The sequence below is a fragment of the Aethina tumida genome, chromosome 4 (assembly GCF_024364675.1).
Source record: "Aethina tumida isolate Nest 87 chromosome 4, icAetTumi1.1, whole genome shotgun sequence".
NCBI lineage: Eukaryota > Metazoa > Arthropoda > Insecta > Coleoptera > Nitidulidae > Aethina > Aethina tumida.
In genome coordinates this window covers 24,731,553-24,758,203 of record NC_065438.1, presented here as the reverse complement: position 1 = coordinate 24,758,203, position 26,651 = coordinate 24,731,553, and the positions used below count along the sequence as shown (strand labels likewise).

Sequence of the window (26,651 nt, the reverse complement as noted above, 5' to 3'; positions counted from 1 at the left end):
ACTTTTATTTTGTAGGCCGGGTGAATATATTTAATTTCACAAGCAAATCTGCCTTCATATATCTCCAAATGTATGCTAGAATATGGCTTATTTTTTTGTGTGATTTTTATTTTACATTTTGCATTTTTCTTAGTTTGATACAAACTACAATACTATTGGATGTGAGAAAAGTATGCTGGTCAAATATGTTGTATAATGTTTTGTAAAACATTTTTTGCTAAAATTTTGTGACTTTAATAATAGTTAATTAATAGCTGAAGTTATTAGGAATAGAAAACACTTGTTAATAGCCAATTTAAATATGATGGTCCCAAAACACTGCCAGTAGTTTATCATCCAATACCATTTTATCTTAAAAAACTACCAAATTATCTATATCTACTCATAATGTTGCCCTGAAAGGTATACGATATTTAGTTACATTAATATAATGTAATGTCTTCATAATTTTCTCACATAATCCTAGTCATTATTTACTTTTTATACAATAAATAAAGTAAATTTAAAACATTTTTATATAGATTTAATTAGATAATCGGTTCATTAAATGCAACGTCCTGTAGAAACTAAGTTGTTAACCTTGGGCTTGCTCACTTTATTTTCAAATCAATAGAAAGTTTGAGTTATTTGTACATGTCTTAAGTTTAAAAATTAAACCCATATAAAAGATTATAGAAAGCTTACATCTATTAATCTAGTTGTCATATTTTAGCCTACATTCAAAGATATTACAGGGAAAATAGGGGCTCATTTGAAAATATTCACTTTACAACATCTCTTCCGTTTCAAATAAGTCACCTAATCCCGCAACACACCCTGTATATCAAAGCAGTACATGTTGTTTCTACGCAGCAAAAAGCAGAAGTCTAATCCATTCCAAGACAATTTTTTTCATAATTGATCTTCCAGACAAATACTAGATATTGGCGCTTGTCTACAGCGCCTTAAGGTAAATTTTTCTTCTAATCGGTGATTATTGTAAAGGTGTACGTCTCATTCCTACCAGTGCAGCTAGCACTAGAATCAGCACGCTCCAATTGGAGCGGAGAGATCTTGAGCTGTTGGTGCAATCCTTCTTTGACGGTTGATTTTGTAGTTCCACTGAAACAAATACGGTGTTAGTGCTGGGGGGAATAAGAAAATTGATTGAATTCTAATTTTATTCGTGTACTGTGTGTTGTCCATTCAATTTAAATGGCATTTTTGTAGGTAATCCGCGTTATCGTCACACGAAATCGTTTCTGGCCACCGCACGTATTAATTATTCATGTCTATCAAATATTTCATCGCATTACTGTTGACACGTTAAACACAGTTTATCTTTCTATGTCATGATTATGACTTTGTAGGATCAATTATCCTTATTTTAGCTGATGCGGTCATAACGACGTTGTTTGTAGTAACCGACAATGCGCTTTAAGGACACATGTTACTGGCGCAACGCGACATAAACCCAAGCCCAATATAAGCAAATAGTTCGGATAGAAAGAGATTTCATTGTATATTAATCCTGTTGATTTAACAATTCCATGCCAAATATCCTGCAGCGCTCCGACTTTACCAATGTTTGGCTTTAATCCATCTTTATCTTGCTCATTGTGCCATATAGAGACAGGATGTTCATTGCTGGAAAACTTAAAGCGGGTATTTGTTCTGGAGTTACCGGAGTGTGGTGTTTTATTGATGTTTAGAACTGCAAGACAGATTTAATTAGGAACTCAACCATTACAGATTGATCCTAATTACTACGAAGTTTCATGCCGGTTTTGAAATAGGCTTGTTTTTAATTAAAATTATTGAATAATGATTTTGATTAATTGGTCTACTAATAATTGACTGATTTTTTGATTCTCCAATTCAGAACACCATTTAATAAATGCTTATAATTAGTATAATTAATTTCTGGCTTAAAGCTTTAACTAACAAACTCTTTTTTTACTAAAGTTGGTTTAATAGAAACAATTATGACAGAAACATAAACCAGATCAACAAAATATTGTACAGGATGTATTCAAATGAAATTATATTTCTCCTTTCATCTCTATTTTTTTCAGATATAGGCTAATTGAGTAAAAGCATAAGTAAAGAAATGAAGATAACTTTTGAGGATAAAATCAAAACTTTATACTTCCAGATATACCTAAAATTCTTTATGATTAAGCCGGCTCTCTTTTACCTATCTCAGTATGTTGAGTTTTCGTGACTAAAATATTATTTTGTATAGATTTTTTTATGGATGTGGTGAATACGTATTAGGGGTGGGATAACCTTTAGAAGTTTTTCTGTACTGCAAAAAACGTACAATGAAAAAAACGACAGTATCTTTGAAGCAGATTTAATCCTCAATATTTTAATCAGCAAGATCTGGAGTATTTCATAAGAAACTTCTCAAATAAATCTTTCGAATTACTTGCATCTAAAATAAGTGAAAATAATATAATTTATTCAAATATTAATAAATATTATCGCATATTAGATGTGAAGGACTGTAAGATACCCATATGGCTACTGTTGAAAATTTCAGCAAAAGTATCAGATGGATTTATCCTAGTCTACATTTAGCAATAAGACCTGTAACTGATTCCATCCTTCAGCAGTCAACCTGACCTGTTGGAGGGTAGTATAGACACATCAATGTTTTGAGACAGATTTAATAATTCCTCAATATTTTGAACAGAATGATTCTTCTGAATTTATTGCATTGAAATGAAATAAAAATTATATATTGTAACCAAGTACCAATAAATTATATTGTATAATAGATGTTAAAGAAGATAGTATAACCACATAATTCCTGTTAGAATCTTCAGCGAGAGTGCTAAATGAGCTTAATCCTGTCTAGATCCTGCAATAAGACCTGCAATCCATTAGATCCTTCAGCACTCTTCCTGAACTGCCGATGTAGTATTTTTGAAGCAAATTTAAAAATCTCTCTATATTTTAATCAGTAATAAAAGGAAGATTTCATAAGAAACGTGAACTTCTTCAGAATTATTTGCATCCAAATTATTTTATTCAAATACCAATAAATATTATCGCATAATATATATCAAGGAGATCCACATGGTTGGGGTTGAAGATTTTAACAAGAGTATCAGATGAAAATATCCCACTCTAGAATTAGCAATAAAGCTTGTAACCCATTCTATCCTTCAGCAGCATTCCTGCGCTGCCTGAGGTTAGTACTGACATCTAATGAAGAAAACAACAGTGCTTTTGAAACAGATTTAAGAATTCCTCAATATTACAAACAGAAAGAACTTCTCAAAGGACTTTTTTTGTATTAATTGCACCATATGAAGTAAAAAATACATATTGTAACCAATTACCAATAAATTTTATTGCATAATTAAGAACAATGGTTAAACCACGTGACTGCTGTTAGAATTTCAGTGAGAGTGCCAAATGAACATATGCTCTTTAGGTTTAGCAATAAGACCTGTAACCCATTCCATCCTTCAGCAGTCTTCCTGCGCTGCCGGAGGTGAGTACTGACATATCAACGTTCACAAACAACGTCTTCGAAACAGATTTAACCATTCCTCAATATTTTAAACAGAAAGAACTTCACAAAGAACTCTTCTGAATTAATTGAATTAATATGAAGTAAAAAATATATATTATAAATAAGTACCAATAAATTTTATTGTACAATAGATATTAAGGACGATGGTCCAACTATATGACTTCTGCGAGAGTGCCAAATGAACATAACCCTGCCTGGATTTAGAAATAAGACCCGTAAACCATTTCATTATTCAGCCCTCTTCCTGAGCTGCCGATTGGCCACCTACAGATCTCATAAGAAACGAGAACGTCTCAAAGAAGTCTTCCAAGTGAAAATAATATACTTTATTCAAGTACCAATAAAGATTATGGCTCAATGGTTGTCAAAGACTGTATGGCTACTGTGGAAGATTTCAGCAAGAGTATCAGATGAATATATCGTAGTTTAGATTTAGTAATAAGACCTGTAATCCCTTCCATCCTTCAGAAGTCTTCCTGTGCCACCGGAGGGTAGTACAGATATATCAACGTCTAATGAAGAAAATTATAGAAATATTTTAAATTGTAACTAAGTACCAATAAATTTTATTGTATAATAGATATTAAGAACGACGGAACAATACAATGACCTAAATTTAACAATGTTACCCATTCCACTCTTCAGCAGTCTTCCTGAGAAGCCTGAATCAATTAATTGCGTCTAAAGTTAATGAAAATAATATAGCTTCCAAGTGTCAATAAATTTTACCCCATAATAGATTTCAAGAATATGTAACTACTTTTTGAAATAAATATTTAACCTTATATATTTTTCTTTTTTTAACAACAATCGAAGCCATTAGAAAAAGTTAATGTTAAAAATTAAAACTATAAGTATAGCTTATCTTAAATACTAGATCTGATACATGAAATGAATGAATAATGAATATCTATTATGAAATCTGTACCCGAGAAATAACTAAGAACAGAAGAAAAATCGTTCGCACGAAAATGTCTGTTGGCCTGTGTAATCTGAGTGAATATTGATTTCTTTCTATGCTATTACATTTTCATGGTTTTGAAACTTCTTTAACTAATCTAAAGAAAGTTAGTCTTAAACTATTTTCAGATTATTTTTGTCTAGTAGTTTTTTTCTATAAGAACTTGGAAAATGTTTTATCAGGAATATTAAATATTAATTTCGTGTCTGTAAACACTGAAAACATTACCAACAAATATATCAGCAAGCGATCATTGGGACTAGGCGTCGTATTCTAGAAGCAGGCAGTAAAAAAACCGTTCCGCATTCCCAGGAGATGTTCCGGTCCAGTCCGGCATTGGCCAGACCACTGTCCCTATTGTGTTATGGGTCGCAAATGCGACCACTTAAATATATATAGGCCACAAATCGAATTCATGTTTCTTGTCCCTTAAATAAAATTTAACGGGCACACAGTTTCGTCGCGATCCGCCTGCATGCTTATTGATTTTCTGATTCTTATCTGCTTGTTCTTTCTTCGTGATGCAGAAATTAAAACGTTGATTGCTGCTACGGGAGTACATGACATTTAAATTTAATTTGAATGTAAGCCGACCAATCTGAGGCAAAGTTTTGCACTTTAGAAACAAACAATTACAATAATTAACAAAGCAATTCACAGTTTGAAGATACAGAATTGCCCTATTGTATTTTAAATCTTTGTTAACAGTGCTCCGGTTATAATAAGGTCGATTCTTATGTTCCATTCGGAAATCTGATTAAGATAAATTTAATTTCGGCCCAAATGGCTGACCCTAATGTAAAAATTATGCAGTCTGAAACGTATCGACCTCAGATGTTCCCAACAAATCCGAAACCATTAGGCCAATGTTCCTTAATTAGCCGGAATTCTTCTCGATGCAACGTTGTATCCCCTTTCCGGGTTTCAAATAAAAATAACTCCCGGATTGGATTATCCAGGATACTTCCTTATTTAATCCACTTACTCCCACTTGATTTACGACAACCGAGTATAAAACAATGGACGTTTAAATAAAGTAAAAATTAATAAATACAGTTTGTTTCGAACATCCACCGACGATTATTTGGAGCGGTACATGTATTTTATGAAGATTTTAGGAAAATAGATTTTATTTGTTGAACATCTTCAACGAAATAACGGCTTATGTAAATGAAATTTCATCTTAACCTGGATTCGTTTTATCCACCATTGCTTTCAGGGAATTCCGAACTTAGTTTAATATAAATAAGCTTCTCTCAGTAATCCGTATGCATATTTGCTCAAAAGTGGATTTGTTTGCACAATATCCCTGTTTTAAATCCCCGATTTAGTTCCTCATATTTATACATTTTTTTTGTATACTTATTCCTTTATATTCTTAATTTTACCATCTCCTTTTTTTAATCAAAAAATAAGTTTTTTAGTTTATTATTAACTTGCAGGTTTGAATTTTGTTTGTACTCACAGTGTAAAAAGCACTTACCTCATTAAAAATAAATTAAAACGTACTTAAATAAGTACAGTGGTGGAAAAAAGCAAGGAATATTTATTTACTTTTTATAACTGTTACTTAATGTTTTCTCTATTATGTAGTAAATAAATATGAACAAATTTAATCTAGTATATGATAGGCCCATTAATCACAATTATCGTTATATTCACACGTTTTTAACTTAAAAAAAAAACCAGACCAAATGGCCTGGAAAAAAGTATGGAATATTTTATTAGTATTCGTAAAAAATAACAATAATTCAAATATATCAATATTTTGTGGCACAGCCTTTGGCTTCTCTCACTGTTTGGCATATTTTAGGTATAGAATCTACTAGTTCCTGGCCAACAGATATTTGTTGCCACTGCTTCTGTTTAATTTGAAGACGTTTGTTGTTTGCTTTTGATATATTTTGTTCGGTCTAATACTTCTCAAATGTGCTCTATAGTATTTAAATTAGTGGACTGAGACAGCCATTCAAGCACAGTTAAATTTCTTATTAGAAACCACTTTTTAATAATTTACACGTGTTTAGGATCGTTGTCTTGTTGAACTAAGTGGATCTTTTCTTCGGCAAATGGAAACATGATGTTTCCCAATATGTCTGTGTATTGAAAACGATCTGTTTACCTCCTCCCCTGCAATCAAACGTATCGTTGCCCCACTGACCGTCTGATTAATCTTCTGCCATCCGACCCAAACAAATTAAATTTACTTTCGTCACTCCAAAGGACACTGTTCCATTTTTCTGAGTCCATGACAAGTGCAATTTTTCAAATACCAGACAAGACCCTCTGTTTTTTTTGTTAGCAGTGGTTTTTAACTGCAGTTCAACCATGTAGTGCCACAACATTAAGGCTATTTCTTACTGTTCTGCTACATCTAGACTATATTGCGTTGAAATATCCTCTGTGATTTATTTGTCTTGGTGTTTTGCGAGGATCTTTGAGGGAGAGCCTTTTTATAATTTTGTCTATATTAGGAGAGGTTTTTTGTGGTTGTCGATTTTCAACACCTCATTGAGTGCGGAATTTACACAAAATCTTCGAAACGGCACTTTGAGTAATATATACTATTTTTGGCACGACTTATTGCGTTCGTCCACTTTCATAAAGTTCAACTACTTTCATAAATTGAAGTGAAAAATAAACGTCTTTAAGCATTATTACGATGAATCCGACCGAAATTGTTAAGAATGTTGAAATTGACTGTAAATAAAATAATATTCCATACTTCTTTCCAAGTCTAAAAACGTATCCGATAAAAAGACCTAAACAAAAAACGCTGCTATACTAGTATACCGAACGGTAAATACAAACTAGTGAATTTGCCTAACACCATTACAACAGATATGAAACATCCCAGGGAATAACAATCCTATTTTTAAAAATATCCCATACTTTATTCCACCACTGTATATATAATATTTAAAGAATTAAACAAAATCATAGAACATAAATTTATTTACTATAAGACAATTACAAAAAAAAAGCATGCAACTAACAATAAATGACACAAAATATAATATATAAATTAAAATAAACAACAAAAAATTATAATAATAAGATTAAGTAATTGACAATTTTTAAGTGTATCATATAACGTAACAAAAAAAGGAATATCAAAGTAAATATCCAACTAACTCAACAATAAAACTACTGACAACTTAATTACAGCCTACTGTTTTATTTTCAAGGCACAAAATTGGATTTCATGTGATTTCTGCGACGATTGCAGTAGAACTTAATTTTCGCAAAGTATTCGTAGTTAGGTATATTATGAACAACTAATTTACTTGTTTCATGTTTTCCTAATTCTGAATTGCCCCTTTGTTGTTCGCCTTCTTTCCCGTTGTTAATTAAACATACACTCATAAACTTTTCCTTGGGCACTTCAACGGAGTAATTTGCCTCCTCTATTCTATATAATTGTTTGTTTCCTTCTTTATAACCACTTTACATTTTATTTTTGTTGTGCTTGATGAATAACCCAGTGCTGTGGAATCGTGCGAGTCAGGTGCAAAATTTGTTAAGAAACTGGGACGCAGATACTCTTTCCCCCATTGTATTTTGGCAGACTAGCTTCTGAAGACTGAGTTATTTAAATCTCCTTCGTAACTTTGCTGAATAAAACTTCTGCATCTCGTTTAGTTTGGAGATATTTTTATATAAGTATTTACATGGAATTCTAAGGATTTTGATAAAAGCTAGTGTGCCAATCAAATTGATTGGTGTAATTTTTGGTGGGGCCGTCCACAAGTGTACCTGATAGTTGTTGAAGCTGAGGTAGGTATTTCTTCCAGAAGGCGCACTGCTTTAACCTTGGTCCACGTCCTGTGGCTGTGGAATTCACGTCTAATGTCAAATACTCTCTTCCATAGGCAGTGTGCAGAGGCCAGAAGGTAGGCGTCCATACTCCATTGGGTGACAAACTTGGATTACCTAAGAGAAAATATCATTCATGAAATGAATGGAAATAATTTATTTAAGTTATTAGAAAATTAAATCAAAATATACTCACTGACAAAGAAATTGCAACAATAAGAAGAGGGTGTTCAAATTTAATATTGTTTGGTTGAACATATATGTTATAGTACGGTGTAAACGATTAAAATTTGGTAACGTTTGGTATAAGTTTTCCCAAGTAAACTTTTTTTATCACAATTTAAAGAAATTTATCTCCAGCTTAGTGAATTTCTAAAGATCGGTAATCGTACTAACAGAAATCCAACTACTGTTATGAGATGTTGCCAAGAGTGATTTGATAATGCCCAATCGGAGAAGAATTGACACCGGACGTCAAATGAAATCACTAAGACTGATGAGTGGTTAGGAGATCAGGGGTATGTTGTAAGTGTCCGAATGGTTTACCACTATATAAGTTCATTTGGATTGCTGCATTGTGTTACCTGCGACCGCTGAGTAATGAAGACAACAGTGGTGTAGAGAACGATAACATTGGAATGTAGAATGGCATTAAGTCGTCTTCTCTGATGAATCCCGATTCTGCTTGGATGGACAGAAGGGATGAAAAATAGTCCGACGACGTCGGGGGGAAAGACGTCAACCTCAGTTTGATGTTGAGCGACAGGACACTGTACAATGGACGTTATGGTATGAAAGTAGATCATCTTTAGGGTTTATTAGTGACATCATGACAGCGCAATGTTATCTTCAGGAAGTAGAGGAGCCGTGTGTTTTTCCTCACATTAATCGGCTCCGGGATCCAATATTTGAGCAAGACAATGCTCGACCCCATGTTAACTTTTTTGAAGAGACATTTGTGAAGCTGATACTCTGGCTAGCCACATCCTCCAACCTTTCACCCATAACACATGTTTGGATAGCTCCCACAGATTTTGGATGTCCTAAGATAGGAAGTGGGATACTATATCACAAGAGGAAATAGACCACCTCATTGATTCAATACCGAGGGACTGTTTAGGTAATGTCTATGGACAAACACAAACCTTACTAAAAAAATAATAAAAAAATATGAAATTTTTGATATTTAATTTCCTCCTTGCTATAACATCTATGTTTTACCAAAATTTATTTATGTATTTATTAAATGTGAACTCCCCCTTCTTGATGTTATATTTACTTTGTCACTGACTATTCTAATGTAAATTACAATTGATTTTGAACAGCTTAACATTAAAAATGTATAACTTGAAAATGATTTAATGAATAAAACATGTGACATCTGAAGTATAACCAGGTATTTATAATTAAAACATGCAGAATTCAATATCCGCATGCACCAGTCCCACATACCAGTTTTAGCGAAGTTCGCCCAATATCTCATAATCCGCTTACTCAAGTCCACTTCCTGTGCGGTGTAACTCTTTGTGGGGTTAAGGGGCTCTCCGAACACATAATTTATTTCATCCGCGTGCATCACACCGGTCCACGACGGCCACGGATTATTTACCGTTCGGTGTTTGTAGTAGTACATGTAAACATTGTTGCCGGTTTCTGCATATCTGTGTGCGAAATCGTTCACGTTGCAGGTGAAGTGATAGTCCCCGACCATTTTGTCGAGAGCGTTTCTGTTGGCCACCGCGTCGTCAGGGTTCAGCCAGTCGGTGTATTCGAAGACGATGGCTTGTCTGGCGACCGCATTCACATAGGGGTTGAGTTCTTTTACTGCTTGAAGGAACTCCTGGCGGTTAACGTAGACGTTTTCTTCTTTTCTGAACAGCTCAGTTAAATAGTAAAGTATGAAATAGTAGCCTTCTTCCGTGTTGGATCCCATGAGGATGTTGGTTTTCTTGAAGTTTTTATTGGCCAAAGCCCGCACCGGATGCTCATCCAAAAAGGCTCCATCTATGACTGGTACAAAAGGAAACTCACAAATACCTAAGGTGCCCCATTCGTTATTCACCAATTCTATGGGGTCTTTCTTTTTAAGACATTCTATTGCGGCGCTTAGATCGCTCTTTTCGTGGGGACAGCCCACAGCTTCAGCCAGACGAAGCCCTCTCAACAAACTTTCTTCCCTGGATATGATCGCCCAAGGTGCTGTGGCACTGCCAGACTCCATAATGGCTTGCGAGAACAAATTCCTCGATAGTGGAGAAAGCAGATGAAGCGATACAGATACAGCACCAGCCGATTCACCGAAAAGCGTGATGTTATTAGGGTTGCCGCCAAAGGCTGCAATATTGTCACGAATCCACTGCAGGGCCATCATCTGGTCGAACATACCCGCGTTGCCCGGCACGTCGGACGTTCCGAAATACAGGAAACCCAACGAGGCGAGCCGATACTGCATCGACACTAAAATAATGTTCTCCTCAGATACTATAATATTGTGATCGTACACGTCTAGAGTGTTTGTGCCCGAGTAGAAACCGCCTCCGAACACCCAAACTAACACTGCGGCGTTCACGGGCCTCGGCTTCGGCACCACCACGTTTATGTAGAGGCAGTCCTCGCTCAGAGGTGTGTTCGGGTTCCACATGGTGGCACCCGGGAAATCACCGAAGACGGTGTCAATGATTTGAACGCAGGAGTTTGGCTGCGTCGTGGTATTTAATATGCCCTCCCATTTCTCCACGGGTCTGGGATGGCGAAATCTGCAATTGAACACTTACGGTTAGTAAATACTTTACCTAAGAAGGGAATGTGGTGATAGTACCTTAGGTTTCCGACAGGTTTCTGCGCGTACGGAATACCCATCCAGGCGTCGACCTTCTTGCCGGTCGCCGCCGTCACCGTAACGCCTCTGATCTTGCCCTTTTTGAGCTGCACGACGAGGGGATCGTCGTCGGAGTCGCGGCGCGTGAACTCGCGCTTGTCGTCGGGAGCGTCTCTGCGGAACTCCTCGGAATCGCGGTGGGGGTCGAAGGGGTCGCGCGACATGTGGTAGGCCTCGGCGTGCGGCTCCGGCGAATGGTGACGGCCGCGGTGCGGCGTCGGGACACATCCCGGCACCAGGATGCCGACCAGCAGCCATGCGCTCCACGGTACCGCCGACATTGCTTCAAGAGAGGAACTGTAAAACAATTTTTTTTTTATAAATTACAAGCAAACATTTGTTTATTTTAAATTCAGTTGAGATACGTAAATCAGAAAACAAAACAGATAAATACGAGTAGAAACGGACGGATGCGAGGGTCCCGAAACATTTACTTCAACGATTTCTTTCACACAACAGCAACGCTGAACGTTGAAAGCATTCACTCGCATCGCATTCCAGTTCGCTATATTTTATGCTGTTTATTCGTACTTAGACCAGAACAATAAACCTGGATAAGAGGCGTAACTTGGAACGAAGCGTTGGCGGCTCGACAGGGTTGAATGGGGGTGGTGGGAGGACGAGACTCATGAGCATAGGTAACATGATCCCATTAGAGCGTTGTACAATAGCAAATGAGAGAGCGCCGCCGGCAACTGGATCTAGTACTACACTAATTACAATCAGAGCAGGTCCGCTAATTGGAGACCTGGGATAATGCCAGATGACCGGCCGGAGTCCAGGTTTATGAGTTATATGCAAGCGGATGAACATCCAAGTCCCTGTTACCCCTATTGCCGTTCCTGGTCGGCGTGCCGCGCCAACAGGAAATATCCCACCACCCCATATCCAATATTGTTCCAGTTCGATCAATTAATGTTAGACTTAGATGTTAATCTAATATGGAAATCGTTCAGTTGCCCAATTAAATTCGGTATTCGATTTTACGGTGAAAGTTTTGAAGATAACGAAATTTATGAGTTGATTAGAGACAATTAGGGCCAAGATTAAAATTGATTATAAATGGGAGAATAGTTTCAAACATGTCTTTTGCATAAAGTACCCCATGAGTCTTACTTAAAATAAAATTATAACCAACAAGCACGCAGTATTCAAGGTTATCTAAGCCTCCATCTGAAATGTTACATATTGATATCAAACAATGTTAAGACCATTACTTCCCATTGTCACGTATCACTCCCATTGTTCTGAATATGCAAACGCATTGATTATAATATTGTCTACAGGAAATTTATTCCCGTGTCCCATATTCTGTCAAGTTTTATGGGAACATAAACCCGACTTCAATGTGTTTCGTATGTTATGAATGCGTTTTACCTTCAAATTCGTACATATGCAAATTAAAGTATGCATTAAAATTTATACGTTTAAAACAGGTATGAGTGATACTTGGATGTAATAAAACTATCTGCATATGAAAATACATTTGCAATAACCATATAATCCCAAATTTAATATGTAACACACAAAAATAATAAATATTAAATATTAGTATCAAGCTGTATTATATAATATTAGTTACTACCGTTATAATATTTATGAGAGCACAGAATATTCAACATAACCAACATAAATGGGTGCACCTTAATTTTTCTGTGTATAATGTATATTTTTAATTATTATGTAATTAATATTATCTTTATCTTGTGTATATAACTCAACTTTTTCATGGGATACTACATTTTTGAATAATATTGGTCAACTTTAAGTAAATTACAAACTTATAATTTTTATATTAAAATTTATAAATTGACTCGTTGTTTCGATTTGAAATTTTAGTTTTTATCTTATACTAAAAAATATTTAAAAAATTTTATTTAAGCACTCATATTTATTATGAATATGATAGGAAATACGTATATATAAATATTAGAATAAAAGTTATGTTATGATTTATGTTGCATTAACTAAATCTTATAATCACCATATTTTTAAATGTGTGCACAATTTGTTCAAGGGTTTACCATATATTTGAATAATATTGGTCAATCATCAAGAAAATTACAAACGTATAATTTTTATATTAAAATTTATAAATCGATATATTTTGTTCCGATTTAAAATTAAAAAGTCTGTGTATTTAATGTAAAATGGTAACAAATATTTAAAAAAAATTGTTGCATTAACCAGATGTAATAATATTCTGGTACCTTGGAATAATTATCAATATCTTTAAAAGTGTGCACCTCAAATTTTTCAAGGGATATTACATTTTTTAATTATATTGGTCAACCGTCAATTAAATAACAAACGTATAATTTTTACATTAAAATTTAAAAATGGATTTATTTGGTGTTGTTTCGATTTGACATTTAAATTTTAAATGGTAAAAAATATTTAAAAATCTTTATTTGAGCATTCATATGTATTTTTAAATACGAAATATATGGAGAGCAACTTTGCATTAAGCAAATGTTAAATATTCTGGTACCTTAGAATAATTATCATTATACATATTACATTTCTTAATAATATTGGTTAATTAAATAACAAACATAAATTTTATATTAAAATTTATAAATGGATTTACTTCATGTTGTTTTATTTGAGATTTCAGTTTTCATCTTATAATCTGTATCTTAAATGTATCATAATAAAATGAATTGAATGAATGAATAAAATTTTGATTTGGGCATTTCATATTTTTTTAATAAATGAAATATATGGAGGTTACTAAACATTATAATATTCTAGTACCTTTAATCAACAATATTTTCACTGGATAACACATTTTTGAATAATATTGATTAGCAATCAATTAAATATTAAATATGTAATTTTTACACTAAAATTTAATAAATGAAATGTTGTTTCTATTTGAAATGTTACAATGTGTACCTTTAATGAAATGATAAAATATTTTAAAAAATTTTGATTTAACCAGATCATATTTTTTAATAATGATGAAACATACGTTGTTACTAAACGTTATAATATTCTAGTACTTTAGAATAATTAACATTTTCTTTAAATATGCACTTCAATTTTCAGTGGATACTACATTTTTGAATATTTGTGAACAATCAATTAAATACTAAACACATAAATATTACATTTATAAATAAATTTACTTAATATTGTTTTCATTTGAAATTTTACTTTCCACCTTACAATGTATAAAGACAAAAAATATGAAAACAATTAAATTTGAGCAGTACTTATTTTTGAAAAAAATATAACACTTTTTGCTAGGGGAAATCTTATGGGTTCGAGTCACCGACATGCTAGGAGTATATCTGTAGCTATGTAGCTGATGTATAGTGCTGTGTATATATTAGAAGTGAAATTGAATGGATTTAGTTCAATGTCTTATTATTATTTGAATCGTTTAATTGAAGAACCGTTTACATTTTATTTATTATGATCTTGTACAGCCCGTAATATATTTGAATAATAAAAAATAATATAAATATGATTCACATGAAGTTTTCACTTCTATCGGCAGCCTCTATAACTGCCTATTTTAATTTTTTTTGAAACCTTACTTTTCATCTTAAAATCTGTATATTTAATATAAAATGATAAATTATATTAAAAATTTTGATTCAAGCAGTTAATATTTTCTAATAAATATGAAATATATTAAAATAAACTAGTTTATCATATTGCAGTTACTAAATGTTATAATATACTAGTTCTTTAGAATAATCAACATTATCCTTAAGAGTGTTCGTATCAAATTTTATTATAATATACTTTATATTGTATTATTAATTCAAAGTAAAATTGTCATTATTGTAAACATACAGTGTTTACAATAATGACTCCCATTTTTTACATATATTTCGAAACATAGTTTTTTAGTTAACTATTTCTATCACACTAAACAACTTAATTAAAAAATAGAACTTACATAATAATTGTCAACAATATGGAACGTGTGGTGGCATATTTGTTTGCTAGATGAGGGCTGCTGTATTTAGAAGCCCAAAACCCTGCAACAGAAAATTCTATTTACATAACTTATTTCATGTGTAGTGTCTCATTTAAGACGGAAACATCGCCTGCAAATTTTATATTTGTAATTCGATTTTAATGTATAATAGATAATATGTCATTTTTGGTGAGATTTGTTTTAAATAAAAAATTGAATCTGTCAGTCTTTGTGATACTAAGAAATAATCTGTCTGTAAGAACCAATGTATCTGATTATCTGAGAGTCTTTTTGTCATTTTATTTCACAGTTTACTGATCTATAGATGTAATATAATAAAATTTTGTCATAGGCTTATTCATATACAGTAATTTTTTTATACACCAATCTATATTTCAATGATTTTTAGCAATTTTTCATATTTTTTGACAATGAAAATATTATAATATATAATGACCTCTTTGTGACATTCATTTCATTTTTATGAAAATCGAATAATAAAAAAAAGTTACAGGAATATTACCATTTTAAATGAGCCACATCGTATTTTATTTCATTAATCATTTGAAATATAATTAGTACAATTCCTTTAGTAGTTTGTGATTGTCAGAAACATTAAGCGAGAAATGCGAGGTGTTGTATTCTTAACCGGAACGATCCGGGGAATGTCTGCCCCCCTTTATTCCAATTAATTAACGAATAGGCTTAAAATTTCACATAAGAATAAATTGGGAGGGCGAACATCCGAAATATGTCGGTTGGCACTGGAGGCATTTCAGTAAATCCTGGTTGGTCTGAACAGAAATCCGGGCGTAGCTGATAAGATCGTAATGAGATAAGGCACGCGCGTTAACGATTTTTTTCACGGAAATGTTTAATATATCTACGGTTTCGCTCTATTGGAATTTCAAATTATCACTTGACATTTTCACGGCTTTCCCGAAATAATGATTTTCACGGCTAAAAATACGTTTTGTATGTGCAGTAGTTCTTTTAAAACGTTAACGTTTTCAAACATAATATTTAAATTGAAAGCTTTTTGTATCGATTTAAAAATTAAACACGTTAGGGTAGAATAAGGGCCCGTATTATCATGTTAAAGTATTCTTTCTAATTGGTTGAAATAGCCAACTTTGCTGCAGAATCCACTCGACTCTTAAAATGAATGAACTATAGTGGTAGGCATAAGTAGGCTTGAACAAGTTCAACCATTACACTATATTAACCATCTTGTTGCGGTAATTTCGAATATACTACCGAAATTTAATTAATTAATTAATATGCAAAGTTTGCTAAATAAGCAACTTTTATTTGTGGTTAATAGTAAAGTTATTAAGCAGGGTATTTCAGTTATGTGATAACAGTTTATTTATAGTCGCCCTGGTTGGTGGTAAACTTTCAGCTGCAAACTAGCTCATTTAACAACCATTTTGTGTCGTATATATATACTTTAATAGGCGCATTTAGGGTCCTCCTAAATCATAGTGTCAGTCTTGCTGATTATTACATGAGTAATGTGATAATAGGTCCCGCATGTCCTTTGCAACTTCTGCTTGTCTGAGAAGAGAAGTTTCCCTAATTCATTTCTACGTTATGCACATTTAGGGTTATTAATAATTTCTTAATTTAAATATGCAGTCATTGGAAAATGACCATTTTGTTAATTTTAAAATTTTCTTTTTATAGATCCCAATGAAAAACATTTTTTATACTATTTTTCAAATTAAATTTTTACAAGTTCATCTTTTTTTCAAATTTTGGAAATTTTATGAATACAAATATTAAATATTCATTTTATTATTATCATTATTCATTTTGTTATTATCATGATTTTTAATCTTGTATTCACGACTATTTGTTGTGAAAATATGATATATATATATATATATATATATATATATATATATATATATATATATATATATATATATATATATATATATTAGATTATTATTAATGTTTCACCTCCATTTTTGAGTTTATTATTATTTATTTTATTTATTAATTCTCCACAAATTCATAATTAAAACGAACCAATTTTTGTTATGTGTAGTGTTCTAATTTTTTTAAATAATTTCATATTACTAAACTATTTTTTAAATGTTCGATTTTTTCGTGTAATTCTCAAAAAAATATTTATAAAAAAATAACATTATAGTCCATCTTTAAATTTTAGCTTCAAATGGTTCTTGTTTGTAGAGTAGTTTAATTTAAAATTTTAAAATTTATTTAAATTTAGATCCCAATGAAAAATATTTTTTATATGAAAATGATTACGAATTTATTATTATTATTATTTCTTTACATTTTAGAAATTTTGTAAATAATTCTTATTTTTACGAGTAAAAATACTATGATTTGCTGTTCTTATGAAAATATTCCACTTATTATAATATTTCACTTTTTGCATTATTAAACCCAAACTTCTACCCATTATTGGATTTGGATTTTTTAATTTGAAAAAAAAAAAAAATTTTAGACATCCTAATGAAAAAAAAATTGAATCATTAATTTATTATTAATATTAAGAAAACTAATAAAATCTTTTTTACTACAATTTTTAAAACTAGCCTGATAATTAACACAATATTACATTTTTTTTTTAAATTTTTAAAAATTACGTAAAGAAAATAAATAATTTCTGTAATTTAACTATTTTCTGATTTTTCGATTTTTTCGCATATTTCGCAATTAAATTTATTATGAATTCATTATTACAACTTTTTTTAATTATTTGAAATTAATTAAAAAAATGAATAATTTTTATAAATCATTTCTATTTTTGTAGTTGAATTAAACAAATCATGCTTTATAATTTTTCTTATTAAATATTATTCAAAAATTTTCGTGTAGTTTCTATCCATTTTATATATATGATATGATAAAAAACCTAATTTTTGATTAATCGATAAAATCGATAAAACATAAAAATTAATAAAATCTTAATTTATTTCCTTTTTGGAGTCCTAATATTATTTTTAATTCATGAGATAGAGGAAAACAGTATGTCTTTTATTTATTTTTATTTATTTCATAATTTTTAAATTATCGAATTATTTTGCACTTTTCAGCAAAAATTAATAAAATCATTCTGTTTCATTTTTTGAATAGGAAATTTTAAATTTATTCATTCAAAAATATTTTTTATAAATTTTAATTAAATTATTTTTTGGGGACAGTTTTGCTCTAAAATTATTCATTTTAGTAGTTTAATTTAGAAAAAATATCCATTTATTTTTTTATTAATTAATTAATACTGTTAAATATAGATTTTTTAATTTTAGATAAATTATGTAGTCCTCAGAAAAAAATATAAAAAATAACATTTTTGAATATAAAATTTTTAACAGTTTCAAATTGAAAAAAAATAGTTATTTGTAAATTCTAATTTATGTTATGAGACATTTCTGAATTTGAAAATGAATAATTCTTTTTTTGAATTCCTGGAATAATAATAATAATAATAATAATAATAATTTCTGTAAATTATTATTAACACCAGCATTTATTGTTAAAAGTAGTTTTAGTTTATGAAACCATGCTTTTTAATTTTTTCTTATTATTTTTCTAATTTTCGAATTATCGTGACAAAAAAATGAAAAATATTCCACAGCATTTTTAAATTTAAAACTACCCTAAATCTTAATTAAAAACAGTTTTTGTTAATAAAAGTTTAACTTTGAAATTATTCAAAACTAATAGAAAAATTTATTACATATGTTTAAAATTAAGACATATTGTGTAGTATTATAAGGTCAATTAAGTAATAGTATTTTACAAAATAGGAAATTTGATTTAAATGCTTTACTTTAAAAGAAATACTTGTTAAAATAGTTAATTGTGAGAAAAAATACAGTAAAGCACACAAAGGGACATACTTTTATATATTACATTAGACAACAAATACATATAGTCATATTTTATAAATGTAATTTGGCTTAAGGTAAATTATTGTGGTAATTGATAATAATTTAGATTACATCTATTCACTGTTATATTGTATTGCTTTGTACTGACGTTCTATTGTACAATCAATTAACTAAATGCACTAATTACTCTGCAATTTCACAAAATATATTAGTTAATTAAATCACAGTCAATAGTTCTCAATTTATATTTGTTGTATTAATGCAGAAAGTTAAGTAATAACCGGAACAATCAACGTTCAATAATTCCCAATTAATATTGGTGAATTAATGCAAAAATTAAGTAATAACCAGAACAAGTAATTTAATTACAGTGAGCTGATTTTGACGGTTGTGTCGACCGAAAGACGAAATTATCCACTGTTTGTTGAATCCAAATGAACTGCCTTATTGGAAGGCTTTAATCGAATTATCCGATTTGAAAATTGCATTCAATTATCGGGAATTAACGTTGGCCAAAGTGAACAAGTTTTAATTGCTGCAAATTGGTTTCTTTCTATCTTATTAAGGGGCGGTTCTTGTCAAGATTGGATTAAAGATTCATAAGCTTCGAAAATGTTATTTTCCTTTAACGTTTTAAATTTTGTGTCGGTCTTAATGAAAAATCAATTTCCTTGCCAGTTTAACGTCGAGTAGAGCTTATGTCATAGTAAATAGATGTTTAGTAATTACTGTTTTAATCTTCGTTCATTTTATTAAATTCTAAGATATGGTAAATTAATAACGGGGAATAATCCATACCCGTCGTCTTCCCTGTTGGAAACTCTTAATCCGTTGCATGAGTTGCTCAAGTAGCGGATTATCTGTGTGAATATAAAATTCATCGCGTGTTTTAGCAAAAAACTTTGAGATGTTAATTCCAAAGGCATTATTATTCAACATTTTATGATAACAACCGGGCAATAAAGACCTAATGTATGCCATTAAAATTATCCCTACCAATTTTTTTAACTTCTTGTTTAACTTAGCTATAAATTGTATTTATTGATTTGTCCTACTATACCACATTACTTTGTACTGTAATTAACTGAGAAATAAACTTCAGAATGAGTAAATGTGGATGTGAAAAAATAATCGATTTCTTTGAATTGTTAACAACTTGTCAGCATTGTAATAACACAATTAAGGAAATGAAAGATTAGTTACCACAATATTTTCATATGAATCTTTAATCAAGGCTGCAATAATCTAAAATGTCACATTCAATATTGTGTTTGTATATATCCAATGTAAACGTTATTATAATTTGAAGACCTCGTTAGACTGTAAAGGTCTTAATATAAGAGGCATTAATAATAAATCATCTCAAATTTTATTGATCGTTAAGGTTAAAGTATTGGCTTTTTCATAATGGCACAAGAAAATAATGATAAATTGTTGCAAAGCCAATATTTACCGAGAACTTATAATCGGTAAGTGGACTATAATTTATGGTTATGGGAATCGACCTTCAGCTCAACACTGATTTCTTACCACCACAACGTCACTACCTAATCAATCCTTCGGAACACCCAAATAAGCAATTAACACGACCCACAAATCCAGAAGTCAGAAGTATGAAATCCCGCCAAGGAAGAATCACGAATCGATATTTATGCAGGAATGTTTAGTCCTTCTGTTCCCCTTTCGGTTTCGTACGCCATCATTTGAATATAAATTGGCCGAAGCATTTTAAGTACAGCCCTGTTTCCTTCTTAGTCGGTTCGTTTATCGAACTTGATTTTGCACGACCCATATTTTATATAAAAAGCTATTTACACGGAATTATATTGGCTTTGTGAGGATCCAACTTTGCTCAAATATATTACTTCCTCGCTTTTAATAGCACTGAATACAGAAAACGGCATCTCCGTGGGAGATATAAAAGTTTTCTTAATTTTTTTTCCTTTCAACGCAAAGGCGCCCGGTATTATGAAAAGGTTTTTTTTATATCGAGTGTTTTACTGATAATCGATGTATTTATTGTTTATGGATTTCTTCGGTTTAACCGTTATTGCTTTGCTGAACTTTTTTAGGGAAGTTTAGTATATGTGTTGATATTATTAACATTTTAAATATTTGATATAATGAATTTGTTTATGCTCTTTTTTAATTTTATTAGGTAAGCCTTAGAAAACATTCTAAATAAATAATAAAAAATAAGTAAAATTTGATAAACTCAATTTATATTATTGTTTGAAAGTTTGAACATGATAAAAACATAATTTACCACAATTATACAGAAATAGATTATTATTATTTACTTTTTATTATTCATAAATTGTTAGTATTAGAATATTTTTTACATAAAATTTTCTATTTTCTAAATTTATTTATATAATTTTCTTTAATTAATTCTAATTGTTTTCAATAGCTAATATTTATTTGGTTAAAAGTAATTAAAAAAATATATCCAAGTTGGTACATATTAAAAATATAATTTATTATTATTTTATGTAGCAAATATTTTTAAAAATAAAAAAAATCTTACTTATTTTTATGCTTGTTTATTTTTAATTACAGGTAAATATTTATCAAATTAATGAAATAAATATTTTTGATATATTTTTGTATTTTATTTTAATAAGTTCTCTATTTATATATGTTTAATTTATATTGATTAATTTTAATTGTCAGCAACTAATATATAATTGATAAAAATCGTAAAATTGTATTTTATTCTAATAATTTCTATATTTATATATGTTTAATTTATACTGATTAATTTTAACTCAGTCAGCACTTAATTGATAAAAATTAATAAAAAAATATACTGAATGTATAATAAGAAAATTATTTATTATTATTTTTAATAACAAATGTTTTAAAAAATCTACTTAAATATATTAAATAATACTTGTTATTATTTATTTTCAATTTTTCATAAATAAGATATATTTTATTTTATTCTGTATGCACTAGTATGTATTTAATTAAATTATAATTTATTTAATAATATATTCAATGAAGTTAGTGCATAATAAAAATATAATTTGTTTTATGTATCAAATATTTCTAAAAATAAGAGTATCTTACTTATCTTAAATAAATTTTATTCTTTATCATTTTTAATTATTGATAAAAGTATAAAATACTATTATTATAATAAATATTTTTATTATAATATTTTTTAAAGTAATTCTAAATTCTTCTACATTTACATATTCAATTTAAATTAATTAATTTTAATATATCCTGCAACCAATTTGTATTATCTTACAGTTTACAAGAAATACTTGTATGATGTTGAAACATAATAATAATTTATCAAATTACTAGAATAAATATTTTTTATCTAAAATTTTCTATTCAATTCTAAAACATTTATGTTTATATTAATTATTGAAATTTATTATTAATATCGTATTTACTTAAAATTTATTAACAATAATATGTCAAATCTATTTTTTATTATAAATAAATTTAAATTGTTTCATGAAATATGTACTTTTAAATTCAAATTTCATCAATATCTGAATGAAATAAATATAAATGCCTGATTGTTAACCTATTTAATACATATGTAAATTATGAATTTTATTTATAAATTCAAACCGTTAAAATAATAAAATTGAACAGTCATAACTGTGAAACATCATGATTTTACTAATATAAATGCATGATATCAAAATTAATATGATTGAAAGTAATTTCCGAAGATTATATTAATGTTTATATATATTTGTAAAAAGTTATGAATCCATAAAGTTGTACAAAATAATGCATAATTTTTAAATAAATTACATATTCAATTTTTATTTATTTACCAACTCATCATAAACCTACAGATTTAAAATCCTAAAAGTTGTAAATGTACTTAATGGTTTTAGAAGTTTTAAACTTTAAAAGTTCATAAAATTTAAAACAGTTTAGGAAAAACTGTCTAATGTGTTTTAAATTACAGTAGAGGTTAGATTAACTCAATTTTTTGTTGCATATTAAAATGTTCATTAATAAATGATAATTATATATTTGTTATTCCCAATTAACATATGTATATGATTTTCAGTATTTTATTTAAAAATATAAACAATAAATTATAAATATTTATTAATAATATTTAATTCATTAGTTTAATTATTGAGCAAATTTTCCTAAAAATTCCAAAATACTTTAATTTTAGAATAAGATATGGTAGCCTTAAAAAATCTATTGAACCTCCTTTGAGTTTAATTGCAACCCTCACATATACAAATTAGAAGTAGGAGTTCTGGTGATACCATTTAAGGTCTCTTCATCTTACATTAAAAAAGGTTGTTGGTTTAAAATTTATTTCAAAAAGTAACATTAATCTTAATGATTGAAATAATTAATTTATTCCATTTGGCTGCTCCACATTGTACATTTATTATTTCAAATGAAAATATTTAGTTATGTTGTAAACTACATTTTTAAATATATTTACGACGTCGTGATTTATTATCAAATTAATATTTAATAGTTTTTATAAAAAATATTCTTATTTATTAAGTTAAAAATTTTGAATTTCTGGTTGAATATGTTAAAATTGAAACTTTCTTAAAATTTTCGTTAATGCACCCTTCAAAGTATTACTTTCAAGGGATATAAGCCCCACCATTAGCTTAAAGAGATGATGAGAAAGGCATTGTCTTGTTCTTGAAAGGGATTAATCTGTCAACAAATGAACACGTGAGGTGTCACCTTTGTAAATACATTTTGACACCACAACCAAAACCAAAGTCGAAACTACGCTCAAAAGTTTACAGAGAAATGGCCCGCTTGACTTGACAATTTCGGTTCAAAATTACCCCCCGATTAGATTAAATCAGATCGAACTTTCGGCACCGCCACCCGACTCATCGGGCCGGCAATAAAGTGAACGCCGTTCGCGGAATCATAAACACCAATTCTTACTTATTCATTTGGAAATTCGTCGATTGATGTCGGGGCCTCTAAACGGCGCATAAAAACCTACATCGGAAATCTGGAAGGATCGCAAAATAAGTTGATAAAATTTTCAGTGGTCGACACATGTGTTCATGGTCGCAAACCGGGAACCCTGATCGGGTCCTTTGAATATAGATGCGCCGAAACGGGATGGATAGGATCACGGCGTCCTCCAAGGTCGACGATAAATAACGCGGGGGCTAAATCACAAGCTCACGGAGGTCAAAGTTACTTTGTAAAGCTTTCGAGATTATGTTCGTCGCTTTCGCCATCGAAGATCATTTTCCGGCCAGATGTTCGGCTACTTTCACCATACCGAGGATAATCGGCACGTTTGCTTTCGAAAGTTATGATTTATTAAGTAGTTTACATCCTGCTCCAATGGAAACACATTTGCAACGAATATTTTTAATATTTATAAATAACATTCTGGTAAAATATTAATTAATAATCATTAAAATAATCACATTGAATATAATATTTTAATTAATATTATGAAATTATAGATGGGAATTGTCGAATAAAAGCCATTGAAATATATGATTATTATTCGAATTATTTGATAGACAACTAACTTTTTTTGGTTATTATTTGCTAACAATTTCGATTGTTTAAACTGTTACTACTGATATTATAATACTATTTACTACTATTAATACTACTGTATCGAAATATGAATTGAACGAAATAAAACAATTCGAATGAATTTATTCAATAATTGAACTCTATCAACGCAGTTATCCATTTCTCTATTTAACAGATAACATTATTCAACATAACAGTTAAAATAATTACGATTTATTTGTAGAAAATGTTGAATGAATAAAAACAATGACAATGTTCCATATTTTCCAACACTTCGTATTTCTCGAATGATCCATGAAGTAGTAATTTTGTTTAATAATTATTATTAACTAAAATTTTTAGTAGTTGTGTTAATATTTATTTCATGTATAGGAAATTTAAAGGGTGTTCCATTGAAAATAACAAAGTTATTGATTTTTAAAATCACAAATATAACGAAAATCACTCTATAAAATTTAGGAGTACTAATAATTTATTTGTAAGATGGCCCATAATTAACAAATAATATGTCAAAATTCAACCAGCATGAAAATTGGTGACTTTACAGATATTTTAGTTACATCAGAAATTTGTCAAGATTTTTGGGAAAAATTAAGAACTCATACACAATTAAGATTATTATTTATTGGAAATATATAGGGTGTAACCGCCAGCAAAACCGAAAATCAGATTTTGTTCAAATTCAATTAGAAAAGTAGTTCAAGTCTTAATTAATACCTTTTTGTTTCCATAAAGTACCCTTGAGTATGTTAGATCAATCATCCTTTATATTTTAATTCAGATAATATAAATATTATAAATATTAGTAAAAACTAACATAGTTTCAAAGAGACGTGACATCTTGAATAACATATACTCAAAAACAAAAATGACAATTTATATGATTATCGGATGTATTGAGTAATAATAATCGTATTATCAAATATTTACATCCCAAACATTCATTAGATAAAGATTTATATAATATAGTAGATACATAAAAAATTGAACATAACAATTTCAAAATTTTAAATTACAAGCTCACTCACGGAGGTTAAATTAAGTTAAAAAATTTACAACAACGTATTTACTTTAAAAACTTACAATTCATTAAGTAGTTTCGACTTAACTTCAATGAATACACATTTGTAGATAATGATTTCAATACTTATAATACAGTAATGATATTAATTATAATTAGAATAATATAATTAAAAATTTCAATTATTATATTAATTATTTAAATATTAAATATTAGTGACTGGAATTATTGAATAATATTATATTGATTAATAATATTACTATACCACTATTAATATTAGTATAGAATACCACTTGAAGAAATGAACACACTATAAAAGTTATATCTAAAACATAATGACATTTAATTCATTCGGTAGTTAAGTATATTTACTAACTATTCGAAATTTTTAATCACTAATATTAACTGATATATTTTATATTTAATGGTTTTTGTTAATAAACACTTTATTTTGTATAAAATCAATATTTTCATTTGAGATTTACAGGAAACGACTTTAACATTTGCTCCGACAATCACCAAAAGTAAAATACTTTAATACGTCCACTTATAATTTAATGAATAAATATTAACCCAACGATGTTTTATTGATTTCAATTTATTTTGCTTTTTTTTCTGTTCACTAAGCAAATTGATAATTTAATTATTCACAGAACATTCAATAACAACCGTTTAATTAAAACGACAAGCAATGCAATTTGTATTCGTTATTTAATTAAGTTCGTAAATACTGAAAGACGATTGATAAAACTAGAATCTGTTTGTTGTTAGTAAAATTAGTGTTAATTATGTTTAAAAGTTCGAATTGGGTTACTAGAATATGTATATAATTAAACAGAATTATTTATTGTTTGTGTATTATAATTTAAAAGATAATTTTAGGTAGTCTTGAATTAATTAATAATTTCTAAAATGCTTTTATTATAAAAAAAATATAACAAAAAAATTTAATACTTAAAAATTTAATTTGAATCGAAGTCCATTAAATGGCGAATGCGCGATGTCACACAATATACAAGGTGTCAGAAGTAGATTAATTTTAGACTTTTGAACCTCATATTGCACTATCCAAAAATTATTAGTTTTGGAGAAATTTGATTTTTTGTGATTTTGGTCA

At 29.3% G+C, this 26,651-nt stretch overlaps 1 protein-coding gene across 1 annotated transcript in view; it reads right to left on the bottom strand.

Moving 5' to 3' along the window:
- Window positions 1–618: 618 nt before the first annotated feature.
- LOC109599848 (acetylcholinesterase-like) overlaps window positions 619–26,651 on the bottom strand; it is a 148,370-nt gene continuing 122,337 nt past the window's right edge. The window contains exons 3-7 of the mRNA XM_049966408.1: window positions 15,095–15,176; window positions 11,122–11,478; window positions 9,756–11,059; window positions 8,244–8,420; window positions 619–1,101 (exon numbers count right to left, since the gene is read on the bottom strand). Coding sequence (XP_049822365.1) covers window positions 974–1,101; window positions 8,244–8,420; window positions 9,756–11,059; window positions 11,122–11,462 — 1,950 coding nt within the window. The 5' untranslated portion in view covers window positions 11,463–11,478; window positions 15,095–15,176 and the 3' untranslated portion in view covers window positions 619–973. The remainder of the gene's footprint in view (window positions 1,102–8,243; window positions 8,421–9,755; window positions 11,060–11,121; window positions 11,479–15,094; window positions 15,177–26,651) is intronic.